The sequence below is a fragment of the Melanotaenia boesemani genome, chromosome 9, assembly GCF_017639745.1.
Source record: "Melanotaenia boesemani isolate fMelBoe1 chromosome 9, fMelBoe1.pri, whole genome shotgun sequence".
Classification (NCBI taxonomy): Eukaryota; Metazoa; Chordata; class Actinopteri; order Atheriniformes; family Melanotaeniidae; genus Melanotaenia; species Melanotaenia boesemani.
In genome coordinates, this window is record NC_055690.1 from 6,314,054 (window position 1) to 6,333,545 (window position 19,492).

At 37.4% G+C, this 19,492-nt stretch overlaps 1 protein-coding gene across 1 annotated transcript in view; it reads left to right on the forward strand.

The window, feature by feature from the left end:
• The first annotated feature begins 5,781 nt into the window (after positions 1–5,781).
• Positions 5,782–19,492, forward strand: part of LOC121646206 (limbic system associated membrane protein) — a 550,922-nt gene continuing 537,211 nt past the window's right edge. Inside the window, exon 1 of the mRNA XM_041995095.1 lies at positions 5,782–6,227. Within this exon, the coding sequence (XP_041851029.1) occupies positions 5,897–6,227 (331 nt within the window). The 5' untranslated portion in view covers positions 5,782–5,896. The remainder of the gene's footprint in view (positions 6,228–19,492) is intronic.

Here is a 19,492-nt window from a genome sequence, read left to right on the forward strand (position 1 = left end):
AAGACATGAGCATTAAATCTAAATTATCAGAGCTCAGCAGCAGCCTGTTGTACAGCTCACAGGGGAGTTTGTCAGCCCTGCTGGTTACTGAGAATAGTGACAATGAAAAATATTTGAAGCAATTAGTGGAGTTAAGTGCAAGTACAACTCATGTAATTAGCAAGGAGCAAATCTGCGGTTACTATGACAAGAAAGAGGAGATCAGTGAAGGGTTCTGCACCTCCTCCTCTGTGCTCTCTTTCAGCACCAACCACTGTGCTGTGAGGTGCTCTGTTATTTATTTTTTCATCAGATTGAATCTTTACTTCTACTCATTTTTTTGCATCATATAGATTAAAAAATAAAGAGAATTTCTGCTCAGCCAAAGAAATTTTAATGACTTGCATTTTATTTATAGCTACGGATTCAAAAAGCTTTTCATCATAACAAAAATAAAAATAACTATAACAAACTACTGTCTTCTGGTCTGGCATATTCCAAACACTGATCAAAAGCAACACTTCGCATATAGAAAAGTCAAAGACAAGGTGGGAAATGAGGGCCACCACTTTAATTTCTATTCTTTGAACCACTAGGATAATATTAAACATCACCACCTGACATCTTCTCATTTCCAAGACTTTCCACCCTTAATGTCACCACAAAAGGTTTGTCACTTCAGTTTGTTTTTAATGACTCTTACTTGACCTGCAGGTCTGTGCCAGGGATGGGTAGCTCTGGTTGTCAAGGGCGACTGTGTTGCAGGTGTTAGATGTTTCCTCGCTCCAATCAAATGGGTCCAATACGTTCTGAGCAATGAATCAGGTGTGCTGAAACAGGGAAACATCTAAAACCTGAAGCAAAGTGGCCCTGAAGGTCTGCAGTTGCCCATCCCTGGTCTATACAATCCATCATTTCTTTGTGTTTTGCTTCAAGGAAGCCAGACTGTCTTGTTATTTGTTAATGTTGTTTTTAGAAACAGTTTTGCCGATTTTCCAAAGGTCTTTCAAAGCATTAAAAAAGGCACCTAACACAAGGGATGGACCAGTTGCAAATATACATAATTTGTTCCCATTTCTATTGCTGTGATATATGATAACATGGAGTACAAACAAGATGGTTCCAAACAATTTACCAACATTTGGGCTTTTCTTGGTGGACAGGTGAAGGACAAAAGAAGTGGTGCGGAAAATGCTACCTACCTACATTAGATGAACAGTATGTCCAAAAAATACGAAGGACCAGATGCATCCTGTGCATCTCTGCTTGCGGCTTTTCAGTTTTTCCATCTACTGTTTGCCAGTTTCTGATGCTGAGGTGTACCAAATAATACAAGAACTTGAAGGAAAATCATCTGCAACAGGTTAGCACTGGTAAAGCAGTGTGGGGTCATCTTGACAGAGAACAAAATGCAGTATGAAAATGCCCAAATGAAGGGAAAAAGAGCACATGTTTTATATCTTAATAAAAACAGCACCCATTTCCAAATTTCCAGGCAATATGTAATGAAATAAGCATGGGGAAAGACTTTGCACAGTGTTGCACTTTGTAGTGATAACTGGATCTTATAGTGCTGATATTATCAGTTTGAACCAGTTTGTAAGAAGGTTTATCACTTGAGGACAAAAGTAGAATGATACTGTGGTTTTTTTCTGCAGCACTACACTTATGCTTAATAAAAAGAAAAATAGAACTAATCCACAATGTGGCAGATAACAGATAGTACGTTTGATAGTAATGTAATTTGATAGGTAATGATAGAACATTTAACAGTTTAAAGAATGCTTTGTTCATTCAGCACATTGAGCAGATAGTGGTGACTGAAAGTGTTGGACATGAACACATTTCAATGTAAAAATTTTAATTTTATGAATTATTTTTAGACATGGTCATGAATGATGACATGAAGGTAGGACAAATGTCTGAGAGTCTGAAAAAACACAACAGGAGAATTCAAAGGCAAGCAGCACAAGTCTCTGCTTTTCGTTTAAATGTGATGGCATGCCTAATCAGTGCATGCATCCCTTCAAAGGCAAGCTCAAGGAACGTATTTGGTACAGAACAAATTTACAGATGGTGTCCCATAGAGCATATAAACTGCTACACCAGTAAGGAAGAAGTGGAAAGAGAATCTTCTCCATCACTGCTTTTCTGTTTACATTCAATTTTATTTTTGTAGCGGCAGATATACAACTTTCTGCAGCCTGAATATTTAAGACATCTTCTATGAGTGATTAGTTTTGAGTATCTTTGGGGAACATAGGCCCAGTGAGTCCAAAACACTTGAACTAGATCTGCTTTGCTCTGCAGTCGTTTGGCTTTCTGTCTGAACCAAAGTGTTATGAAAACCCAGAGCCTTGCAGGGAAGCTCTCAAAGGTTTTCCAGCCAGCCTGAGAGCTGCTGTTCGGCAGAGAGCTCAAGTATAATAAGTGCAAAACAGTCATAAATCAAATAAGTCTCATTAGAGACATAGATAATCAGCTGCAGGTCTGCTGTGGCAGAAACCACTGGGATGAAGTCACCAGAAATAGACAGAGGAGCTCTTTATTTAGGACAGAGACCAACAGCAGAGCAAACTAGAAACTGGAGCTCCAAGAGTCATTAGCATCACAGTACAAGCATGATGAAGTATCTCTAGCTTTATTGTAAATTATACCACATTCTTCCTGTTTGTTTCCATTCTCATTACTTTATGCTTTTCTGTTTCCATTTTATTACCTTGTTTCTTTTTTCATCTTCAGTCTGAGGTGTCTTGGTTGATCAGCAGAACTCTTGCGCTATTTTAGTGCTGTGTTTTTACCATAGCAGCATCCCATTATCACTCAACTCATCACATACTAAAACTTGGTTGCAAAGTTCCAACCAACTCCATGGCATCATTTTTCATAATGCAGGGTATTTCCCAGCTTGTGACCTTTAAATGCCCAACCATGATGTTTTCCTAAACCTAACCCTGATGTTTTGTTGTCTAAACCTCATCAAGTAGTTGTAATTTCAATAATCAACCTGGTCAGCTTCTGTGGTTGTAGCTGCTGAGGGGCTGTACAGCAGTGGGAAAGATGGTCATGTAACATCTAGTCCAGCTCCACTCCTCTCAATTTGGTTCAGTAACCGGCACAGTGCCGATGCACAACCAGTGTGAAAGAGATGTTTGAGGACTAAGTGGATATTCAGTAAGTGAGAACTGCAATATGAACAAATAAAAAGTTACTGCTGAAAACCAGTTCCCTGCACATATAAAAATGACACTAAATGGGCAATTATGGCATGCTCACCTCAGGAGGTACCCTTGACAACATTCTCCTTTTTCCATTGTCCATCATCCTGGTATGGTGCCACATTCCCCCCATGGATAGACTTCCCATTTTCTTACATGCAGCATAGCCACAAAATCACCAACACAAGCCAAGATTCATACTGTCTTAAGGTTGCTGGGAGACAGAATCACAGTGTGCTGGCAATTAATTAGAAATCAAGACTGTTAGAGGTCAGACTTTAACCCTTGTGTTCAGCAAAAGACATGAGTTGATTGCACTTTGTGAAATGAATCTGAATTTTACTCACTGATGAATGGAATAAGGATTTGTTTTTCTCTGGCTGTTCATTTGTGAGAGCTGGAGAAATCTTCTGAAAGTACACTTTGAAACAAACTGTTGTAACTGTTTTGTTTCTAGCATCATGGGAAGTCAGCATCCTATTCCAACTCTGGCAACACTTAGTCTTGTGCAAAGACGTTAATGACACTAACTGATGTGCAATCATATTCTGCCATCTGCAATAGAATTAGTCATTACAAACTGTAGTCTGCAGGAAGCTTTGCATATTTATGAAGGCGGTTGCGTGGAGCCATAGCTCAAAAAATATTAGATTTTCTTTCTTCTTACTTATCATTCCATGTTCATACTATGAGTACTGTATAATTCAGACAACAGAGACACTGAGAGATGGTCTGTAATTACAGTGTGCAAATTGGTAAGGCCTAAACTAAAACTGTTAAGAATCTGCTCCCTGGCTTTAAGGAAAACTGAACATGAAGCCAACTGAACCCTTTAAGACACATATCCATATGCAGAGAGATCTGATATCATGGAAGTGCCATGAATAATGCATGAAAGCATGAAGTATGTACACATTTCATCCACCTGAGTGAAGATTCGTTGCAAAGACAAGACTTGATAGGTTTCTGACATCTTATACACTCCCTTGTCTGACTTTGACAGCAAACTGTATTTTTCAATGTGATGTTTTAGTTTGATTCCATTTCACCTTTGCTGCGTTTCTCTTGCTGCTGGCATGTTATAATGAAAACAGTTTTCTCCTCCTCGCAGTCTAAAATACAAATGAGCAGCGTGTTGGAAACAGGTGGAGAATGTAAATACACTGTTGAAGTCCACCAGTGCAGTGGCATCTTGTGGATGGAAGCTCCATGAATGGAAAACAAAAAACTAAATTATGAGTGAAAATACACAAAAATACTAATTAAGCCTACTTTCTTTGGAGCCATTCTGCAACAAACCTGATTTGCACGTAAATATGTCTCATTGTAAATAGTGTGATTAAATGTATATGTTTATTCAAACCACTTGCTCTATTTTAGTTCACATACCAATTTATATGATTTATGGCTGATTCATGAAACATATTCTATTAAGCTCTATTCAGTTTCTTCTGGTCTCCATAGTGGGATTGCCCAACCTCTGCTACGTTGTGTTGGGAGACTCAGGGAACAGAGTCATGCCTCTCATGGGTTGCTCTCTTGGGTTCAGTCTCTAATTTGACTCTGATTGGTTTCACTTTGTGGTTTGCATTTAAGATTGCTCAGTAATTATCTCCATCTATCTTTACACCCATCCTATCTGGTCTCAGTGTCTTTTTACAGAAAAATAAGACATTTCCACCATTTTTCGCTAAAAGAATTGTATTATTGAAAGGATGCCAAACATCAGTTATTTACCTCTGTTCTTTTTGATCTCCCTTTCTTCAAATCAAATAATTTAGTTTCTGATAGACTAAAATGTGTTTAGGTCCCCTTTGGTAAAGTCCCAGCAGGCTGTTATTCCGTGAGTGGAAAAATGGCCGCACTCAGGCCATTGTACCACAAAAGCTTGATTGATTGTGCGGTGTTCTTCTGTGAGGGCCCACCATCTCCACAAAGGAACTCTAGGTTGCAGCCATTTTCCTATTTGCTTATTGGTTACTTGTCTGACAAAGGTCCTGCTGGGCTACCAGATATAATGTAGGAATCCTGGTGGTGGTCCCAAAATATTTCCACTTTAGGATGATGGATGCTGCTGGGCTTTGGGGCACTTTAAATGGTGCAGAAATATTCCTGTATTTGTTCCCAGATTTGCATCTTGACAAAATCCTTTTTTAACAGTAACTTTCATGACCTGCCTCTACCAACTTTTTTTCTTCTTCTTCTTTTTTCTTTGATAAGAACTTAAATAATGTCCAATGAACTCTGTCAGATGGGTGCTGGCTTTCATTAAGTTGTAGAAACATCTTAAAGACCATAAATATAGATGAAATAGAATTATTTATTTTAATTAAAAGAAAAAAATAGAGCTTTTCTTAGAGATAAAATTATGTGTATATACATGAATTACTTTTTAAACTCTCATGAAAAAGGTCTTTGTCAATTAACTTTATAAAAACTGAGAGGAAAACAGTTGCATAAAATATAACTGTGCTTAATGTTAATTCCGCACACAAATTCGTGTGATATCTTCATCTATGTGTTTATCATCATAAATAGCTACGTGTCATAGGTGAAAACACAAAAGGAAGAATTTCTTGTTTCAAATATTTTCTTTATTAGTGTGTGCCCCTAACCCTGTTTGTCATGGTGTTGTGCTGAATGAAATGTGCAGATTTCACCCACATTTCCCAGTCCTGAACCACGAAACGCAGCACTAAATGGAAACCCACGCTCTCAAACACACACAAATCCCCACAGAGACTCTCCATCTGTCGGTAAGATTTTCGGTAGGGGTCGCTAATGTCCGTGTGAAAGCAGCAGTGTCGGAGTCTCCGGCTCCACTGCTCATCAGCCCCCCCTCAGACTGGGATTTCTTCCTCCGCTCGGCTTCATCTGCAGCGCTCTGTCTTCTGGAAACTTACCGCTGGACACGGAGCTTGGTCTGGAAGCGCGCGGAGCTTTTACAACCTGAGGACGGGACCATCATGCGTTACTTCTGGATACACACCGCGTGGATCACCGGCGCCGCTTTCCTGCTTGGATTTCAAGGCAAGGGACCAGTTTCATTCTTTTTTTGTTCACTTTCATACCCCGACATTTCCCACTAGGAAACGCTGAAGTTGAGAGGAAAATTAACATCTACAGTGGATGTTTAAATTTGCATCTTTCCGTCTGATGCTGACTCGAGGTATAAAGGTATGTGAAGTCACTTTGTTGCAAATATGTGCATCCTTACCCACCAGAAGGGATTCCGACTTTCAGACACACACAGAGAGAAGGAGAGTGAGGACTCTTTCTCCCAGTTTCCAGTATATCCTCTCAAAGCCTTGTGGATAATTTCTTGTTTTAATGAGATGATTCCAGCGCGCATTTACACTTCAGAGAGACAGCGCAAGATTCAGCATTTAACTGCAGGGAGCTGAGCCTTCAAGCATACACTTACTAATTACTACAAAACAGTTATTGAGTCATAAAATAAACATTTTCCTCCACAACTTCCCTCCCTGAAAACACCTGACATGGCAGAGAGGTGTGCAGTGTTCTAGGTGAGGTACTCGGCTTCTCTGTAACTGTGTTTGCTCTGCATAAAGTTGATGATGAGTGTATTGGACTGTGACACAGAGGAGAGAAGCTGACAGGCTCATGAGAGTATCAGAGTAACGAGGAGGATGTTGATGCTGATGGCGCCACAGCGTAAATGCAGATTAGTGGCTTAATCATAGCTCTAAGCTTGGATGAAGCATTTCCACTTTACATTTAACAATGATGTATCAATCTGTGTTTCGATCAGCCACTTCTTGACCCATCCTCATCCCCTCCATTGGATGTTGGCAAGAAGCCCATAAGTGTGGAGTGTGTGCCAGGAGATTGTGATTCATGTGGGTGCATGAAGATGAAAAAAGAAATGAGCTGTAGGAAACAGGAGTGAAACCTTATTGTGAGCAAAGAGGCATGATGGCGATAGGAAAAGGGAATTAGTTTTTATGTCTTCCCTCCTGCCTACCTTTGTAATTAACTGTCAGCAGAAAGTGATGATGCTCTCCAGTCTGGAAGTGGATCGGCTTTAAAAGGAATTTTTTTGACATTCTGCAAAACAAGCTGCTTAGTTGGAGTTAAAAAGTGAATCAATTTAACTAAGTAAATACTCAAAGGTAAAAGCTGGTATTAGAAGTAAGCGCCAGTGCGTCAGATGAGCTTTCCTCTGTATTTCTACCAAGACCGAAGACAAAGGGGCTCCGCACAGATGGAGAGCCACACCTTCACACCCAACAGAAAGGCGAACTTTAAATAACCTGCAGTTTATTAGTTGAGATGATTAGAGTCATAATCATTCAACTAGTAAATTCTATCAGCCTGCACAATGCCCATCTGCATTATAGCAGAAAAAAGATTTCTTAGCATGAAATATATTTTTCTAAACAATTTTCTTCCTCATGAAGTAAACAGAGGTCAGCTGTTGCCATCATGAATTCCTGTCAGTTACTGTGGATGCCAACAGTGACAGGTGCAGTGCCAAAGCATCCATCCAAACATCTTTATTGCTCTTCGGATTGGGTTGCGATGTGACAGAGGGAACATCTAGCCACATATTATGCATTGACACCTGTTGTTTGTTTTCCAGGGCACCCAATGACTCTTTGCTTAACTCTACTTATTCATCATTTCACTGGTAAAGTAAATCTGAATCTTTTATTAAAGCCACAAAGAAGAAATGCCATTCACCAGTCTGAAGTGAATAAAACGGGCTGCACAGTGATGCTAGAATGTGCAGTTTTGACTATTTTACTTGTGGGTTTAATTCACAGCTAAACGTAGTTGTGCTTACTGGAAACACATCTTTAGGGTAAAATGACAAAGAAAATGAAATCTACAAAAGGAAAGTAGTTTTGTGCCAGAAATACTTTGGATCCTTGAGGATATCGTGCATCATACACTACCAGTCAAAAGTTTGGACACACTTACCCATCACATTTAATGGGAAAGTATGTCCAAACTCTGACTGGTGTATTTCAGTAGATGCTGATCTGTCCAGTAAGAATACTGTATTCTAATCTAAATCCTGGAACATATGAAGCTATTGATTATGTAATTTTAATCTTTGCTAGTTAAGAAGCAATTTGTAAAGTTGTTTGCCTCTAACTCACATCAAGTCTTCTTCCATAACAGACAAAAACTACCATAAGGCAGCACATTCAATTTTTAGCACATTGGTGGACGTTTACTTTTTAACTTTGCTGCTCATCTTTGCTTATTCATGGGAAGAGGATCGCTGATGCTTGTATGAAAACAATACAGACATCCCAGAGCCAAATAAATTCAGTTCTGCTTTCTTGCATATAAAAGTTTTAGCTTTATCTGCTACAGAAGCTTACCTGAAAGAACAGAGACAAAATAGAACTGAATGAATAAACCATAGTTAGAATTCCCATCACTATCTCTCACTTCTTCCTCTTGTGTAATCTTCCTCCCATTAGTCCAAACATGAAAATCCCCTCTCCTTGCACTCTACCTGCTTATCAGCTTCTGATTGCACTTTGCTCTTCTTTTTCCTTTGTCCTCCATTACCCCTTACCTCATGGCTTGTGCAATTTGAAGCTATCTTTTTTTTCATTCAATCGTTTGTTTGTCCATGTTAATTCTGGATCGGCTCTCCCCAATTCTGATTGCTCCTGACAGACAGTAAAATCTTTAACCGTTGGCTGAGTCAGTGCTTCCTCAGAGGGGAGCGGTGATGCCCGTCTCACTGCAGTGCTACTTTAAACTTGTCATCTGCTCAGACCTCAATTGATTTGGACGGTGACCTTGTTTGCTGACAGCTTTTCAGAGTGCAGGAAACGAACAAGGGGGAAGGTTAACTAACTGTAAAAATAGCTCAAATAGTGGCATTTTAATGTGAATACTTTCTATCTTATTTAAGTGTATAATCCACTCTGCTGTCCTATGTTTACAACTATTTATCTTCTGCACAGCATCAAATTGAATTACACAGGTGGATCATTGTTCTACGTTCTCTATCCGTCTCTAACAAGACCAGCTGCTTATGCATGAATTGGGTTTTATCATCATTACTGTGTTTGGTTTCTCATTTATTTTCCGATCAGTGTGCAGCAAGTTAATAAAACAAGGTTATTTAATAAATATCCAAAATATCTTTGTCTCTATTTAAACAGAGACGTGCAAGTAGTCCTGTTTAATAAAGAGATGTGCTTTAACAACTCATTGAGTCCAACCTCACATCAAAGCAACACAGGAAATAGGTTTTAGGAGCTTTTATGATGCTTTGTGCTCATTATCTTATATCAGAGGTCATTTGGATATTAAATATGTGTCCTTTGTCTTTGCACAATTACCAATAAGGTGACAGAAAAAGAATCAGTTTTAAATGTTGCTGAATTAAATCAGAATTCCTTCTTTATTTATTGCTTTAAAAATTAGACAACTGTCTTCAAAGAAACAACCAACAACAACAAAAAAAACAAACAACAATCATTTCAGTCAGTTGCCTGTGAAGTCCACAAATCCCTTGCTATAGTTACTGCAGAATCAGTAAGGGTTGCCACTTTTTTTACAAAGTTTAAAGGAAATTTGTTGTCATTTTGAATGACCACATTTTTATTGCTATTTTTAGGTTCTAAAATAAAGAAAAACATAAAACAAAAAGAGGATAGACAGACTTTGTTCTATGGGATGTAGATATTTGTGGGAAATGGTGAACAGAAAAAATAAAGTCCATAGTTTCCAACCTAATGACAAGAAAAATAGATAATACTTTTATTGTTATTTGTTGTGGAAATTCAATGCAATTATTCCATGAAAAAATACAGCTAAAAAAACTGCATTTGTTATCTATATTTTAAAAAATAGTAAGTTCTCTAGCATTTTTAGCTGTGTATTAAGAGCCATTGTGAAAGGTCCAGAGAGCCACATGTGGCTCTGGGATGGCAGGTTGTAGACCCCTGCCATCGGCCATATACATCAGTAAAGTAGTGTGCCCTGTAGTCCTGCAGAGGGCGATCTAGTGTCAGCTGGGCCTAATGCATGCCGCGGTAACCTCTCAGTTAAATATGCTAATGTTGCAAGTGTTTAAATTTGCTACGAGAATAGAAGAAAACTATCGAGCAAAGCCGTCTTACACCAAATAATCAGAGAAGATGTTTTTTTTTAAATATTTTAAATTTGTAAATTGTATAGGAAAGAACAAAGTTATTTGTTGACTTTGTTAAAATCAACTGTCTTACTTTACAATGACAACAAATCTGCATACTGCTGGCCTGGCACCCACCCCAGTTCAAGTAAGACAGTGAAGGCATTGCATTCATGTAAGTTAACGTTAGAAGCAGTCAGTTACAGCAGGTCCCTTTGCCAAAGGTTCCTAAAATCAATTTACTGGCAAGATTGCTGTTCAACTGCAAATATATAGCCCCTAATAGTGTTGCTTCCAGGGAGGGGCTTCAGGAAATAATGGAACCAGCGTACAAAAATATAGACTATCCCTTCTGCAGAAGCAGTGCTGCAAACTTTATCATTTTAAAATTCAGTGTCTATTTTAAAATTCAGTCATCCCTGATGCATACAAAGAAGTTGTCTGTATCAAAATATCGGGTTATGTGAAGAATTAGGTTCAAACTAATTCACCACAACAAAGGGATTTTTCAGAAAAGCAGTTCAGAGCTGCTGTTTAATGGAGATAAAGTGAGGCTTAATGTGGTCCACCCTATGCCTCTTGGCTTTGGGTGTTTAATGTTTGGCATAGAGGGTTATGGAGGTACGATAAGGGGAGGCCCGGTTTGTGTCATCTGGATAAATGCATGTTTTCAACAAACCAAGTGATCCATCAGACATTCACTCATGTCGAAATAGGGAAGATGGATGCTACATGCTTCATAACCATTTAGCAACAGTTAATTTAATATTCTGGAAAGGTGGTGCACTGTGTGTGGGTGGATTTAACATGAGAGTCTTTGCAGACAAATAAAGGTTGTATTCCTGTGCCTGAACCTAAGAGGTACATTTATAAAAAACAAAGCACCCATTGAAGAACAAAAATGGTCTCTCAGATAAGTATCGTGACTTAAATAAAATACACTTTAATAAAATTGTGGACTTTAATAAAATTAAAAGGTAAAATATCACAGGCCACAAGGGGTAAATAACCCTAATCGTATTTACCTTGTGGTATCTGCATACAGTGCATAGGCAGAACTCTTTATGAATAACAGGGCTGAGTTTTGCACTGTTGCTCTGCAACATTAAGGTAACTGGTTGAATGTTACCTGCTGACTTTCTGGCAGGAGTTTTCATGTTCTTTCTGATCCAGCTTGGGTTTCTTCTGGTTGATTGTTTGTATGACTGGTCTTTTTAAAGGATATATTCCTGTAGCAGAAAATAAAGGTGCATTTATGTCACAAGAGGCGCTGAATTGGACAGACAAGGTACACATATTCACAAGTTTCCAGGGTACAGTTCTTTTACTCCACATAGGTACAGCTGGAGCAGCAAAATACACATTTGAAGGATCTTTCATCTACATATTTTTAGGGCATCACTGCCCACATACGTCCAATGAGTGTTTAATGTTTGCATGATTGTTAAGCAATGCACCCAGTCGAGTGCAATGAATGTTTCAAAGTCTGGCGCCGAGCTTGGTTTCAAACGATACCGAACAGGACGAATGTTCTTTGTTGCTTTGCCCAGGCGAAGTAACATCATTGATGTGTTTACAGTTCCGTGCAAAGCGAAACTCAGCTGCAACGTCATAGTGTCCCAGATGAAAAAGTTGCATAGTGCGGATCCTCAGCACTATGCTACTGGGCAGCGATGACTTTAGAAATGCACATAATAGATGCCACTGTGTCATCAAACAAGTTCCAAATGCAGAGTTTTAGGGTCTAAAAGTTACAGAGTGGGTCTTTCAGTATAAAAAAGGCCTTGCTGTGTAGCAACTGTGATTTCTTTACATTATCTTGTTCATCTTATTTTCTTATTAATGAAAGAAATACACTTGGCTGGAATTGTTGAAATGAGTAGTTTAATTTTTTATTAGTTTTTACTAATTTTAGCTGCTAAAACAACCACTGACTCAGTCCCTGACACAGAAATGCCATTACAAAGGAAACAGATAAACATACTATTTCATAAACTACTCACTTTATCAGACCTACATAATTCCTTGCACTATTGCAATGTTATATTTAAGTCTGTAATGGCAGAGTATATGTTTTTCATAAACACAATAAAACAGTAATAATTCTTAATGATATAGATGAAAAATCTTCTTACTCAGCCATCCAAAAAGAACATTTCATTTACTGATATAACGTAATGGAGGCATGCTTTTTCTGCAATCAACAAAATGCTGACAGTGCTGCTTACTATTGCTTTAAATCAATTTATTTCTGTATGTTTCCATGCTGTTAAGAGTCAATAAAAATTGGAGGTGAGACTGTATTATAGGATTAGAGGATTAATGCCTTTTTGCCCTGCTTAAATGTTTACCCAGTAAATACCACATCAACATATCCAGTTTCTATTAATCCTTCATTTAAACAGGTAATCCTGTTGTGAAAAACACCTCTGATACTGTGTCATGTTGGTGGATTCCCATTAGAGGGATTTCCTCTGAATGATAATGCTGTCTTTTTTCTTTCTTCTTGCTTTTTTTGGGTTGATTTGGTTTATAGAGATGTTAGACCAGGAGACTGAGGTCAATTGTGAAGTAGAATGTGGCATAATTGTGGTGAACTGCTGTAGATTTAGAGTGCTTATACTTATCATTACATTAAAAAACTTAATTCCTGTCATAAAAAAAAGATATTTTGAGTTATAATTAATCACAGGCATTTGAAGAGCTGTGTGTATGAAAATTGATGAAAATTTTCTTAGACGCTCTGTAGACGACGTAGTGATCAAAACCACATGCAATGATTAGTTTCACTTAAATTCACAACATTTTCCACATTTTCTACAAACCGCTAAGATTTGATGTTGGTCGGAGTGCTCATTGATTGAAACCAGGCTGACAGCAGTTTTAGTGCTGCTCAGTCTCTAAGCACGATTGTAGTCAGGAAAGGGTTAAAGGATGAGTCCCTGGAGAAAAGCGTCAGCTTTTAAACAAGATTCGAGCTGCATGGCCAGGGTACTGAACACTCTACTTGTGGATGGAGAAGGGGGACGGGAAATTGGTTGAGTCACGCAGTCTGTCAGCAGAGAGGACAGGATCATAGACGATGTCACAGATGAGTGAAGGCTGAATGTGTGCTATCCGGGGTGTGTGCAAGTTAAAAGATGTCTTTCATAGCCATCCTACATCCAGGATGAGTGTCCCATCTCTCCAGATTGATGCTGTCAAGCCGCTTAATGATGCCTCTCTTGAGTGGGAACACACACAGATGCAATACAGAAGAATCGTGAATCACTGTTCTTTAGGGTGAATGAAACTGCTATTACTACTATATTGATGTGGGGAAACTGTTGATAAGATGGCTCATTAATTACAAAGGATGCTTTACCCCTTGAGAGAACAGTTGAGCTTGAATAAACGCAATCATATATATAGATCAAAAAATCTATGAGATTTTTCAATGAAGAATGTATGATTCACTCAGCAGAGAGGAGTTATTTATGGGCACTAGCAGTACAATCCAGTGTATTTTAATATGGATGATTGTTATGCACAGCAAAAACTACTAGATTTTGATTTCAGTCTGACTGCTGCCAGGAAAAATCTCACAGGACTTTATACAAGGCTTCTATTGTACGTCCATGATTCTTTTTTTTTTTTTTTTTTTTAATTTATTTATTTATCTTTTTATTGATTCATTTGTTTTGCCCCTGGAAGCTAAGTCAATAATTATAAGACCTTTGTTGCTGTTGTTACGCCATAAATAATACATACTGTGTAAACTGTAAAAGTATATAGAACATGCCTTTACACGATCATATATTTCTGTGCATGGGCTTTTGGGTTTCTTCAAGAACAAATAATGTTGTAGGATGTACACATACTGAACCATGCTGGTTGAAATTATGTCTATTATTAAAAAAAAAAAAAAAAAAACTTTAAGAAAGGCTGTGTAAAGTTGAGTGTCATTTTGTTTTATTTATGGCAACTAGCCAATTAAAGTTGAGACAGCTGAAGACAAAGACTGGCCATCTGATTCTGCAAACCCTTTGGAAACACATCACAAAACCAGAACTAATTAAAATTGTGGAGTTACTGATGCAGAAACTATGTCATATGAAAATGAAAGAGTCATATGTCGCCCACTTTCACTTACAAGAGAAGTTAAAGCACTAATTTCAGGGCAGTTCTTTAAAATTATTCAGTTTTAAAGAGCCCAGATGTGCAATCCCATGTTTTCATTTGTTTATCCACAACAGATTTACATATCTTAATGTTGTGCATACATATTATTTTTCTAACACTTGAGTTTGCTGAAGCAATCCATCTTAGGAGCCAGGGAGCCACGGCCCTAGCTTCAGGAGGGTCCAGACTGTATTTGAATTGTTTATTTGTGTAGAGTTGCATGTTAGGCATTGTATAGAACTGTTCAAAATTTACGGCTAAAAATTCCAATCGCTATACAATGGACTGTAATCACATGCAGTGCATCGATCAGCATGGAACATCATGCCTTGTGGCCTGGAGCCAACAGTATTTTTAAGCTAATGGAGTGTGCTAACATTACTTACTAGCTACACTATGTTAGCAAGTGTAAGTCACTGCTAATGTTTGGAGCTTGTTACTGTAATACTCCCTGCAAACATGCCAGCTCAGAGGTACTCAGTCTTTTTCATACTGTTTTCGTAATGTTTGCAGGTGTGTTACACCAATGGGGCCATCGCAGCGGTAAAAACAGACGTCGCTTCTTATGTAATTGGTCTCATGGTTAATATTAACCCATAGAGGTTTATGATGGCATTTTCAAACTGTTGCAACAAAACAACTAGCTCACCTAAACCACTGGTGTCAACTTCAATCAAAGTGCACATTTACAACACTATAACAGCAGTTGCACCAAAAAGCAACATTTTAGTGGATGACACACAGACATTTATGTGGTAAACTTAAGCTCTAGGAATGTCAGACCTAAAGTTAGAGTTTTGAGTACTTGAACTAACAGCTCTGGCTGTTCTCCAATTAAGAGTCTGAATCATTTACAGTACTATTAACTTTTCAAATGTTTTCATCCACATTCTTCAATTATAGGCATTAAAATCTGGCTGCAGCTGCGAGCTGGTGCTGTGTGAGGACTGAGGATGTTGTAAGTGCTTTGGATGGGGAGGGGCCTGTGGCAGCACCTGCTGCTCATTGTGACGAGTAAACTGTATGTGCTTTCATGTCAATCTTCTGTAACACCAGAAAAAGTCGTTAGATTTGTCACTAGTCACTTTTTTTAGAGTTACTAGAGGGGTCTGATTACTCATTAAATATAGATCCAAAGTCGGCTACACCACGTTAGCCGAGCTCTGACATGTGTAATCGCTGGACCAGGAAATCGTGCATTGACATATTTTCTGTGATACTTGGAATGTAAAATTAAATGCATTAGTTTTTTTGATACATTTATTTTTTGTAACTAATAAATCACAATTAAAGTATTAAAGTCCCACCCATACATCAAATATTTGAATATAGTGTAATTATATCTCAGTTTGACCTCTTGTGCAATATTTGGTACTATTTGGGACTATAGGAAAGCAAATGTCTCCTGCAGCTTTCTGTAGAATTTTGTAAACAGTTTGCTATGAAGATTTGCAGCTGACAAGATAAAAAAAAAATGGCTAGAAATATACATGTTTGTTTTTCTAGATTCACTATTTTATAATTTGACCTTTTTGTATTCATGTATTTATTTTGTATTTACTTTTTCAAGTTCCAAAACAGTTTCTTGAGCATGTTTGTGGTTTTTATTGTTATAAATAGGAAATTATTTTTAATTCAGATTTGATGATTTTTGTGTTGTTGTTTTTTGGACCCAATATATTATTAAAGTTGGTTAAAGGGAATATTTATATACCGTATATATATATATATATATATATATATATATATATATATATATATATATATATATATATATTGTGTCATAAACTAATATCAGTGTTTTGAAGGGATTATAATAATATGTAAAGTAGTGTTGTGCATCACCTCAGATTTAACATGTGCCTACCCTGTAGCTTTTTGTTTATGTGTAACATAAACGTGAATAGTTGCTGCATTATAATGAAGCACTGCTGTATCCAAATAATGTTCACATTACATAAGAAGCTGGCTAGCTTTATTCTCTGGTGAATATACTGAACTATTCAGAGAGCACTATATAGTAGAGTGAGTGAAAGAGTGGACGGCCCAAACATGTTCTGCGTTTGCTCTAAATTTGTGAGCTGAATGGCAGCAGCTTCTGATTCTTTGAGGAGTGCCAGCCTACCATCTAGGGAGGTATGGTATTATGCAAATATGTACTGTGATATAAATAAATAGTCCAGTCAGAAGCAGTGTCTTCTATTGGAGAGAATAACTTTAGACATTAGAAGTCAGTTGATTTCATTTTAATTGTTAACATGGTACATATTACATGTATATATTTCAATTTTCACTGCCACAATTCAATAGGAGACTAGAGTTAAAATTGTGAAATAACTGTCTCAGCAGATCTTTTCTTAACAAAATGTGATATCTTGAATGTTTTCGTAGTTATTAAGTCATCATTCAAAGTGCTTTTAGTGACTTCTCATCGTATGTTGTTTTCATTGTAAAGCTAGCATCTATTTTAGAAAGAAATATGTTTCTATCTAAAATACTGAAGCACATTATCGGAAGTTTGACCTGTTTTTAATGGCTGTCAGAACAGAAATTCTCCCTGGCTAATTAGCTCTAAGCTGTGTTTTTGGGTTGGCAGACAGTTCTCCTCTGACCTTTGTCTAAGACTTACCACAGCATCAGATTGGCTCTTTGATTAATTTGATTTGCACCAAAGTTGTGAGGTTTTATTTGAAGCTTCCTTTACCCACAGAGATAAGTGTCCCAGCTGATGTAAACAGGGTCTGTACATACCGGATTTCTGCCTCTGGTTTTAACGCCCCACACGCTGAAGCATTCGCATGAAGTAATAGAGAAGGGATAGAGTTTTTTGTTACTGAGTGTAGAGTATGATTTTTTTTTTTTGTCTTTCAGAGTGGAGTAGGAGTCCTCAACGGTACGCCCTAAAGAGAAATTAGAAAAATGAGAAAAAGACTCATGATTAAGAAATTTCTTTGAACACAAGCCAGGAAGTTTTCCAGGTGTTTATCCATGTCTAAACCTTACCATACATACTGCAGACCATAGTGGCATGGCAAGGGCTAAGACACAGGACTAAACAGGCACTCATGAGCAGGTACTGAAAAAAATGAAAACTTTATTTTAAAGTCACATAAGACAGTAACCCAGTGTAGATCATCAAAATCCCAAAATATTTATCATTAATGCACTACAACAGTTGGAGAAGATGCTATATCTGGTCATAGAGATCAGACAGTTGGTTAAAATGGAATCTAAACATTACAAGTAAGATTAACACTGTAAAATCAAAGTTTTAAAAGATTATTTGTTGTCGTTCTCACAGGGAAATGATGAATCCATCAGATGCTTTCAGTATTACTTCATTGTGGTGTGTTTGAGGTCATTCAGTTTCTCCTTGTGATGTTAAGGCTTTGAATGGGAGATGTTAAGGAAGTAAATGATGCATGTTATCAAATGTAGTAATGAAATGGATTCAGCTGGGAGGAGTAACACATGGCTGATTTTGCCTTAATGGTCTAATTTTTAGATAAGGCTTTTTAAAGCAACAATGTTTTTTCTTTTTTGTGTATTTTTTGGCAGAAAATGAGTTTCTCTCATTTTCATTCCTCCTGTGGTTTTCACATCAGTAGCTGATGCACGTAATGACTCCTTTGGGAGCTCAGAAGCCTCTCACAGTGTGTGTGTGTGTTGCTGTAAATGTGCTCTTGTGTTATAAGCTCTGTGAATATTCCCGAAATTCAAACAGAATTTTCATGGCTTTTCATACAGATATCAAAATATAATAATTTCACCCCCCTGTGCTCCTTCTTTTGGTACCTTTAAAGCTCAGTTCAGGATAATCTGCTTGTACATGACATGGCACTTCAAAAAGAGACATTATTACTTTATATTCAGCCTCACAGAAACAGGCATTATCATTTGTATGCACATGCACTGTACAGTAGCCTTCTTGAGGATTGTTTTGTTTGTTTAGGCAGTTCCCTAAGAGCCGACTCCCATCAATTATTCTTATAGCCTAGAGTGGAGAGAGAGGAAAACATCATAAAGTAACCCTATAATTTGTCTGCTACAAATGTGCTTTTAAGGACCTTGAGTGATACAGCTTAATACGCATTGTGTGAGGATGTTCAGGGTGCTTCTATTTTACGTTGTAAATGAGATAATGAATAGGTAAGATCTGTAACAAAACTACAATTAACTGAAGCAGGAGCAGCCTTTGTTTAATCACTGACACACTGATGCGCAACCGAAGGCTTAAATGGATATTAAATGGGTCAAAATTAGGCTGTGATGCAAGTTCGACATTTTACTAAATTATGTTGAGTGTAAAAATTCCGCCATCTTACCTATAAACCAGGGCTTTAAATTTTAGGCATTAAATCAGATAGTTCGCCTTTGAATCGTGATGTTATTCAAAATTTATTCTTAATTCAAAGTGTCTGCTTAGTAAAAACGGTGAATAAATTTCAGCATCTATTCAAATTTGTTCAAAGAAAGGAAACGTCAGTTTGAAAGCAGAGTGTATGGATGTTTGATAAGGATTTTATCTTTTTAAAGGATAAATAAAATTAAACAGGCTCCATAATCCTGGCAAGGTTATCAAGCTATTCTTAAGTGGTAGAAGTCAAGGCTTTGAATCAGGGCTCACTCATTTGTCTATTTGTATATTCGTGCAGACCTTGTATAATTTAGCCTTCTCTTCTTGAGACTTCCCTGGTTAAAATATCTTTGAAAAACCCAGTATTATCCCAGTGTAGCAGAGCTTGTAGGTGGGTGGGGCTGGGTTTTTATATTTATTAATCCCCATGGTGAGGATTACTGAGTGTTATTAAAAAAGTAAAAATAAATAGATTTGACCCTTTGTCATTTTAAATAAGACACACTGTATATGTTTTTATGGCAAATATACAGTTTTGAAGGACACAGACGAGTTTTTAGAATATTAACTGTTGGAGTTGGACTTCAGGTTGATTTATATACAATGTTTTATACAGTCATAGTTTTGATTTCTGAATATATTTTAGATCAT